This window comes from Neopsephotus bourkii, unplaced genomic scaffold, assembly GCF_033783945.1.
Source record: "Neopsephotus bourkii isolate Nb327-2 ecotype Australia unplaced genomic scaffold, CSIRO-AGI_Nbou_v1 NB_1743, whole genome shotgun sequence".
Classification (NCBI taxonomy): Eukaryota; Metazoa; Chordata; class Aves; order Psittaciformes; family Psittacidae; genus Neopsephotus; species Neopsephotus bourkii.
Window position 1 is genome coordinate 1 of NW_026902217.1, and position 9987 is coordinate 9987.

Below are 9987 nucleotides of genomic sequence, written 5' to 3' on the forward strand. Positions count from 1 at the left end.
TTTTGGCCTTTGGTTAGAGATTACGTATTGCTAGCTGCTTTGGGTCTGTTTTGGGCTGATGTGGGTCTGTTTTGGGCCGATTTGGGTCTGTTTTGGGCTGCTTTGGGTGTGTTTTGGGCCGATCTGTGTGTGTTCTATGCTGACGCGTGCTGCGCGCCCGCAGGTGGACGTGCTGATGGAGGCGGCGGCGCACGGCGAGAGCGACCCCATGAAGGGGGTGTCGGAGAACATCATGCTGGGGCAGCTGGCGCCCGCCGGCACCGGCTGCTTCGACCTCCTCCTGGACGCTGAGAAGTGCAAGCACGGCATGGAGATCCCCAGCACCCTGCCCGGGATGGGCATGGGGGGGCGTGAGTGCGGGGACGGGGTGCGGTGGGGAGGGGATGGGGATGGGATAGAGATGGGATGGGGATGGGATGGGGTTAGGATGGAGATGGGATGGGGATGGGAGAGAGATGGGATAGAGATGGGATGGGGATGGGATGGGGTTAGGATGGAGATGGGATGGGATAGAGATGGGATGGAGATGGGAGAGGGATGGAGATGGGATGCTCCTAGGATGGGGTTAGGATAGAGATGGGGCGTGGATAGAATGGAGATAGGGTGGGGATGGGATGGGGTTAGGGTGGGGATCAGGTGGGGATGGGATAGGGATAGGATGGAGGTAAAATGGAGATGGGGTGAAGATGGGATGGGGTTAGGATTGGGATGGGGATGGAGTTAGGCTAGAGATGGGATGGGTTTAGGATGGGGATGGCATGTGGTTGGGATGGAGATGGGATGGGGTTAAGATGGGGATGGGATGGAGATGGGGTGGGGATGGGATGGAGTTAGGATGGAGATGGGATGGGGTTAGGATGGGGATGGGATGGGGATGGGATGGGGTTAGGATGGAGATGGAATAGACATGGGGTGGGGATGGGATGGAGATGGGAGAGGGATGGGGGTGGAGATGGGAGAGGGATGAAGATGGGATGCTCCTAGGCTGGGGATAGGATAGAGATGGGGTGTGGATAGAATGGAAACGGGATGGAGATGAGATGGGGTTAGGGTGGGGATGGGATGGATTTGGGACAGGGATAGGATGGAGGTAAAATGTAGATGGGGTGGAGATGGGAGAGGGATGGAGATGGGATGCTCGTAGGATGGGGATAGGGTAGAGATGGAGTGTGGATAGAATGGAGATGGGGTGGGGATGGGACGGAGAAGGGATGGGGTTAGGATGGAGATGCGAAGATGGGATGGGATAGGATGGATGTGGGATATATGATGGAGAGAGGGCAGAGATGGGATGGGGATAGGATTGAAATAGCATTGAAATGGGATGGAGATGGGATGGGGATGGGATGGAGATGGGGTGGAGGATGGGATGGCGACAGGGTGAAGATGGGAGAGGGATGGGGGTGGAGATGGGAGACAGATGGAGATGGGGTGCTCATAGGATGGGGATAGGGTAGAAATGGAGGGTGGATAGAATGGAGATGGGCTGGGGATGGGATGGAATAGGATGGAGATAGGATGGACATAGGACAGAGATATGATGGAGATAGGGCAGAGATGGGATGGGGATAGGATGGAGATGGGGTGGGGATGGGATGGAGATGGGGTGGGGACAGGATGGACGGGGTGGGGACAGGATGGACGTAGGATAGAGATGGGATGGGGATAGGGTGGAGATGGGGTGGGGATAGGATAGAGACAGAATGGAGATGGGGATGAGGATGGGATGGGCCTGGCAATGAGAATGGGGATGGGATGAGGATGGAGATTCCCAGCACCCTGCCAGGAAGAGGCATGGGTGGGCGTGAGTACGGGAATGAGATGGGGATGGGATGGGAATGTTGGGATCCCCCCCCAGCCATTGGGACCCCTCTAATCCCCTCCTCCTCTTCTCTTCCCAGCTACTGGAATGTTCTTTGGGTCTGCCCCCAGCCCCATGGGGGGCCTGTCCCCAGCCATGACACCCTGGAACCAAGGAGCTACCCCCGCCTATGGGGCCTGGTCCCCCAGTGTGGGTGAGTGATGGGGACTGGGAGCACTGGGATGCACTGGGAGGGGGCTGGGGGATAAATTGGGGTACAGTGGGATGGTTGAAGAGACATTGGGGTGCTGTGGGGCAGACTGAGGTGGGGTCAATTGAGGGTCCCTGGGGCAGATTTGTTGCCCATGGGGCAGTTTGGGGTCCTTGGGGCTATGGGGGGGGTGGTGCAGTTGTGGGTCCTGACCCCCTGTTTTTGCCCCCTGCAGGCAGTGGGATGACCCCCGGAGGCGCCGGCTTCTCCCCCAGCGCCGCCTCGGACGCCAGCGGCTTCAGCCCCGGTTACTCCCCGGCCTGGTCCCCGACCCCCGGCTCTCCCGGCTCCCCCGGGCCCTCCAGCCCCTACATCCCCTCCCCCGGTGAGTGCAGCCCCACAGCGACACCGCGACAACACCTTGACAGCAGCCCAAAGACACCCAGAGCACCGCAGAACCACCCCAGCAACACCCAAACCACCCCGAGAACACACCCCGACAACACCCGAACCGACCCTGCCAATACCCAAACCACTTCAAGACCACCCCAACAACACCCAAAGCACCCCAAGAACACACCCCGACAACACCCGAACCGACCCTGCCAATACCCAAACCACTTCAAGACCACCCCAACAACACCCAAAGCACCCCAAGAACACACCCCGACAACACCCGAACCGACCCTGCCAATACCCAAACCACTTCAAGATCACCCCAAGAACAGACCCCGACAACACCCGAACCCACCCTGCCAACAACCAAACCACTTCAAAACCACCCGAAGACCACACCCCGACAACACCTGAACCCACACTGCCAACACCCAAACCACTTCTGAACCACCCCAACAACACCCAAAGCACCCCAAGAACAGACCCCGACAACACCCAAACCCACCCTGCCAACACCCAAACCGCTTCAAGACCACACCGAGAAACACACACTGACAACACCCGAAACTCACCCTGCCAACACCCAAACCACTTCGAAACCACCCCAACAACACCCGAACCACCCCAAGAACACACCCTGCCAACACCCAAACCACTTCGAGACCACCCTGGCAACACCCTAAACCACCCTAAGAACACACCCCAACACCCCAACACCCCAACAACACCTGAAACAACCCTGCCAACACCCAAACCGCTTCAGGATCACCCCGACAACACCTGAACCCACCCTGTGAAAATCCAAACCACTGCAAAACCACCCCCCACCACTCTGAGAACACCCGAACCCACCCTGCCAACACCCAAACCACTGCAGAACCACCCCAGACACCCCGACAACACCGGAACCACTGCAAAGCCACCCCCCAACACTCTGACAACACCCCAACCCAACAACACAAATAACCACCCCAAAACACTGCTCAAACACCCCAAAGACAAGCGCAACACCCCAAAGCACTGCAAAAGAATGTTAAAACACCACAACACCACTACGGCAACACCCCAACCCCCACCCCAAAACAATGTAAGACACCCCAAAACACTGCAACAATACCCCAAAATGCCAAAAACGCTCTAAAAAACACCCCCAAAACATTGTAAAAACACCCGAAATACATCTGCAACACCCCACACCTGAAATCTGACAACACCCGAACCGCTTCGAAAGCACCCAAACCCACTGTAAAGCAACCCCCACAACACCTGTGTTGGGCCCCCCAATAACCCTGCTGTCCTCTCTCTCCAGGTGGTGCCATGTCACCCAGCTACAGCCCAACGTCACCCGCCTACGAGCCGCGTTCACCGGGGGGCTACACCCCACAGAGCCCCAGCTACAGCCCCACCTCGCCAAGCTACAGCCCAACCTCACCCAGCTACAGCCCGACGTCACCCAACTACAGCCCCACGTCACCGAGCTACAGCCCCACTTCGCCCAGTTACAGCCCGACGTCACCCAGCTACAGCCCGACGTCGCCCAGTTACAGCCCGACGTCGCCCAGCTACAGCCCCACTTCTCCCAGTTACAGCCCGACTTCGCCCAGCTACAGCCCCACTTCTCCCAGCTACAGCCCCACCTCGCCCAGCTACAGCCCAACTTCTCCCAGCTACAGCCCAACTTCACCCAGTTACAGCCCCACATCACCCAGCTACAGCCCGACGTCACCCAGCTACAGCCCTACCAGCCCCAACTACAGCCCCACCAGCCCCAACTACACCCCGACCTCTCCCAGCTACAGCCCGACTTCGCCCAGCTACAGCCCCACCAGCCCCAACTACACCCCGACTTCCCCCAACTACAGCCCCACCTCCCCCAGCTACAGCCCCACTTCCCCCAGCTACAGCCCCACTTCCCCCAGCTACAGCCCCTCCAGCCCCCGCTACACCCCGCAGTCCCCAACCTACACCCCCAGCAGCCCCAGCTACAGCCCCAGCAGCCCCAGCTACAGCCCCACCTCCCCCAAGTACACCCCGACCAGCCCCAGCTACAGCCCCAGCTCCCCCGAGTACACCCCGACCAGCCCCAAGTACAGCCCCACCAGCCCCAAGTACAGCCCCACCAGCCCCAAGTACAGCCCAACCTCGCCCACCTACAGCCCCACCACCCCCAAGTACAGCCCCACGTCCCCCACCTACAGCCCCACCAGCCCCGTCTACACCCCGACCAGCCCCAAGTACAGCCCCACCAGCCCCACCTACAGCCCTACCAGCCCCAAGTACAGCCCCACATCCCCCACCTACAGCCCCACCAGCCCCAAGGGCTCCACCTACAGCCCTACATCCCCTGGCTACAGCCCCACGTCCCCCACCTACAGCCTCACCAGCCCAGCCATCAGCCCCGACGACAGCGACGAGGACAACTGAGCCGGGGTGGGGGGACCCCCGTCAGGCTATGGGGCTGACCCATAAGTTGCTGTCACCACCCCAAGCTGGGTGGGTGACAATGGGGTGGGGGATGCTTTGGGTTGTAGGTAAGCTTCAATGGGGAGGTGACCCCAAAGTTGGGGGGTGATCCCCATATTGGGCTAGGGGAGGGTCAAAGGGGGGGTCCCCATGTTGGGGTGTTGGGGACACCCAATAACTCCAAACGGGGGTAACTTATGGGGGGTGTTAGGTAATAGGGGGGAATACAACATAAGGGGGGTAATTGAGGGGTTCAATGCGGGGGGGGGGTGCTTGGCCCCTCCCCCACCTTTACATCGGGCTTCAATGGGGGGTGGGGGAATGGGACATTTTGGGCTGGAAATAAAGGTTTTAGTGATTTTGAGCTGTGGCTCCGTTTGTGGGGGGAGGGGGACTCCCCCCAACACCCCCCCCTCACCCTCCCCCCCCCGGTGATGACCCCGCGTTGGCAGCGCCGGGATTCGAACCCGCGGCCCCATCGGGACGGGGCTGAAAGGGAGCGCCCGGGAGCGCGCAGCCGCCAGGGGGCGCCATGGGGACGGGGAAGGAGGGGATGGGGGGGGCACAGGGAGCCAAAGGCATCCCCGATGTCCCCATATCCCGTGCCCTATATCCATACCCCATACCCCATATCCATACCCTATATCCATATCCCATATAGAATCATAGAACAGTTAGGGTTGGAAAGAACCTTAAGATCATCAAGTTCCAACCCCCTGCCATGGGCAGGGACACCTCGCTCTAAACCATCTCGCCCAAGGCCTCGTCCAACCTGGCCTTGAACACTGCCAGGGATGGAGCATTCACAACCTTCTTGGGCAACCCATTCCAGTGCCGCAGCACCCTAACAGGAAATAATTTCCTCCTTATATCCAATCTAAACTTCCCCTGTTTAAGTTTTAACCCATTACCCCTTGTCCTGTCACTACAGTCCCTAATGAAGAGTCCATCCCCAGCATCCCTATAGCCCCCCTTCAGACACTGGAAGCTGCTATGAGGTTTCCACGCAGCCTTCTCTGCTGCAGACTGAACAGCCCCAACTTTCTCAGGCTGTCTTCATAGAGGAGGTGCTCCAGTCCCTGATCATTCTCGTGGCCCCTCTGGACTTGTTCCAACAGCTCCATGTCCTTTTTATGTTGAGGACACCAGAACTGCACACAGTACTCCCAAGTGAGGTCTCACGAGAGCAGAATAAAGGGGCAGGATCACCTCCTCCGACCTGCTGGTCACGCTCCTGTTGATGCAGCCCAGGATCTCCAGGGTCTCCCCCCTATTCAGCACTAGCTTCAAAGGATGACGTTCAGCCACCTGGGATGGATGAGAATGGGGAGGAATAAACAATGCCAAGCAGCAAGGCCATGAAGAGAACCGCTCGTTACTGGTCTCCAGTTGGACATTGAGCCATTGACCACAGCTCTTTGTGTGCATCCCTCCAACCGGTTCTTTACCCACCCAGTGGTCCATCCATCAAACTGATGTCTCCAATGTAGAGACAAGGATGTCGTGTGGGACAGCATCAAACACTTAACACAAACCCAGTTAGATGCCATCAACTGCTCTACCCCTGCCCATCAGCTCCATAGCCCCACCATAGAAGGCCACCAGATTGGTCAGGCAGGGTTTGCCCATGGTGAAGCCACGCTTGTTGTTGTCCATGTGCCTTGGCATGCCTTGAGGAGGATCTGCTCCACGATGTGGCCAGGCACGGGGGTGAGACTGACTGGTCCCCTTCTAAAAACGGGGGTCATATTCCCCTTTTCCCAGTCTTTGGGAACGTCACCTCCCTGCCATGATCTTTCAAATACGATGGCCAGTGTCTTACCAACTGCATTCCCCAGCTCCTTCAGGACCCATGGATGGATTCCATCAGGACCCATGGGCTTGGGCATGGTCAAGTTCAGAGCCTTTGCTAGGGAAGACCGAGGTGAAGGAGTCATTGAGAACCTCAGTCCAGTGTAACCAGTTCTCCCAAGGGCTTCCTGAGGGGGCCTATGCTCTCCCTAGTGTATTTGCTGTGTCCCTGTAGAATCCCTTCCTGTTGTCCTTACCATCCCTACCCAAGTTCAGTTCTCACTGGTCCATCGCTTCCTGCACAGCCTCCCTGTACTCCTCCCAGTTCGCCCGTCCTCGCTGCCACTTTTTCATTTCAATTTTTCTTCTTTCGTTGGAATTTTTTCCCTTTTTTCCTTGGAATTTTCCTCATCAGCTCCTCATCCACCCATGGAGGCCTCCTGGCCCTCCTGCTGCGCTTCCTTCTCGCTGGGATGCAGCGCTCCTGAGCTTGGAGCAGGTCACCCTTGGAGACCAACCAGCAGCCTTGGGCCCCCCTGCCCTCTAGGGCTGTATCCCATGGAGCCTTACCGAGCAGGCTCCTGAAGAGGCCAGACTCTGCTCTCTTGAAGCAAAGGGTGCTTGAAGCATAGAGGGCTTCATCCGCAGGCTCCTCTTCATCAGGGGGTCCCCACAGTAACGTCTCCCATCGCTGTTCTCCCGTTAACCCTGACCCACAAGCTCTCCATTGACTGCTCCCCTGTCCCCACAGTTCCATACTCCCCAGCCTGTCCCTAACATAAAGGGCTCCACCCCTCCTTGCCTATGGGGCCTGGAAGCTCCCATTCCATCACTGCAGCCATAGGAGCCACCCCACCATGTTTCTGTGATGCCTGTTATCCCATACCCCATAGACGAGCACACGTCTCTAATCCTCTTGTTTGCTCCCCATGCCATGGCCACTGGTATAGGGGCACCTGAGCCCAGCTCCCAGTGAAGCCGGCTCATTGGCTGGAGCAGCTGGGATATCTCTGCATTGCTCCCAGCATTTATCATAGGTGCTGGCAACTGACTGGGTGTGTTGGGAGGGAATGATGCCCCCCTCCCCCAACACATCATATAACCCATCCCCCATATCCCATCCTCCATATCCCATACCCCATCCCCATCCCCATATCCCATACCCCCCATACCCCATCCCCCATATCCCATACCCCATACCCCATATCCCAACCCCCATCCCCCATACCCCATATCTTATACCCCATATCCCATCCCCCATCCCCCATACCCCATATCCCATACCCCATACCCCTTATCTTTGTATCCCATATCCCATACCCCATACCCCATATCCCATAACCCATATCCCATACCCCATATCCCACACCCCATACCCCATATCCCATACCCCATTCCCATATCCCATATCCCATACCCCATTCCCATATCCCATACCCCATATCCCATACCCCATACCCCATACCCCATATCCCATACCCCATATCCCATACCCCATACCCCATACCCCATACCCCATACCCCATATCCCATACCCCATACCCCATATCCCATACCCCATACCCCATATCCCATATCCCATACCCCATACCCCATATCCCAACCCCCATACCCCATACCCCATATCCTATACCCCATATCCCATACCCCATCCCCCATATCCCATTCCCCATACCCCTTATCTTTGTATCAAATATCCCATACCCCATACCCCATATCCCATAACCCCTATCCCATACCCCATATCCCATACCCCATATCCCACACCCCATACCCCATATCCCCATACCCATTACCCCATATCCCATATCCCATACCCCATTCCCATATCCATACCCCATACCCCATACCCCATATCCCATATCCCATACCCCATATCCCATACCCCATACCCCATACCCCATATCCCATACCCCATATCCCATATCCCATACCCCATATCCCATATCCCATACCCCATATCCCATACCCCATATCCCATACCCCATATCCCATATCCCATACCCCATACCCCATACCCCATATCCCATACCCCATACCCCATATCCCATATCCCATACCCCATACCCCATACCCCATACCCCATATCCCCCATACCCCATACCCCATATCCCATTCCCTGTTTCCCTTCCCTTGCCCGTTCCCACCCATTTACAACCCAAAGGCATTGGGGTGCGGACCAGGAAGTGGCTCCCGATTATGTCACTGCTTGCGTCATCCCCTCCATCCCCACCCGGGCCAAAGTCCCTGCTCCTGCCCCTTGTTCTGTCGGCTCACATCGGCTCCGGCTCCAGCTCCAGCTCCGGCTCCGGCTCCGGCTCCGCAGGGATGGGACGCGCCATCGGGCTCATCCTCATCGTGGGGCTCGCAGGTGGGATCACAAAAAACCCCAAAAGGGAATGCCATGGGGTGGGTGGGTGGATGGATGATGGATGATGGATGGATGGATGGATGATGGATGGATGGGTGGATGAGATTGGATGGAGATGATTGGATGGAGGAGGTGGATGGAGGAGGTGAATGGAGGAGGTGAATGGATGGAGGAGGTGGATGGAGGAGGTGGATGGATGGAGGAGGTGAATGGATGGAGGAGGTGAATGGATGGAGGAGGTGGATGGAGGAGGTGGATGGAGGAGGTGGATGGATGGAGGTGGATGGATGGAGGAGGTGAATGGATGGAGGAGGTGAATGGATGGAGGAGGTGAATGGATGGAGGAGGTGGATGGATGGAGGAGGTGAATGGATGGAGGAGGTGGATGGAGTGGGATGGATGGAGGAGGTGGATGGATGGAGGAGGTGGATGGAGGTGGATGGATGGATGGATGGATGGAGGTGGTGAATGGATGGAGGTGGATGGATGGAGGAGGTGGATGGAGGAGGTGGATGGATGGAGGTGGGTGGATGGAGGTGATTGGATGGAGGAGGTGGATGGATGGAAGTGGATGGATGGAGGAGGTGGATGGATGGAGGTGGATGGATGGAGGTGATTGGATGGAGGAGGTGGATGGATGGAAGTGGATGGATGGAGAAGGTGGATGGATGGAGGTGATTGGATGGAGGAGGTGAATGGATGGAGGAGAGAGAGAGGAGGAGGTGGATGGATGGAGGTGGGTGGTGGAGGTGATTGGATGGAGGAGGTGAATGGATGGAGGAGGTGGATGGATGGAGGAGGTGGATGGAGGAGGTGAAAAAAAAAAAGTTGGATGGAGGAGGTGGATGGACGGAGGAGGTGATTGGATGGAGGAGGTGAATGGATGGAGGAGGTGAATGGATGGAGGAGGTGGATGGAGGAGGTGGTTGGATGGAGGAGGTGGTAATTTACCTG

At 57.4% G+C, this 9987-nt stretch overlaps 1 protein-coding gene across 1 annotated transcript; it reads left to right on the plus strand.

Annotated features, from left to right (window-relative positions):
- Window positions 1-163: 163 nt before the first annotated feature.
- LOC133224915 (DNA-directed RNA polymerase II subunit RPB1) lies at window positions 164-4918 on the plus strand (the record flags this gene model as incomplete). Its single annotated transcript, XM_061376839.1, has 4 exons — window positions 164-350; window positions 1902-2015; window positions 2248-2397; window positions 3718-4918. Coding segments are annotated over 4 exons (1566 nt in total), but the record flags the coding sequence as incomplete, so codon positions are not given.
- Window positions 4919-9987: the final 5069 nt, after the last annotated feature.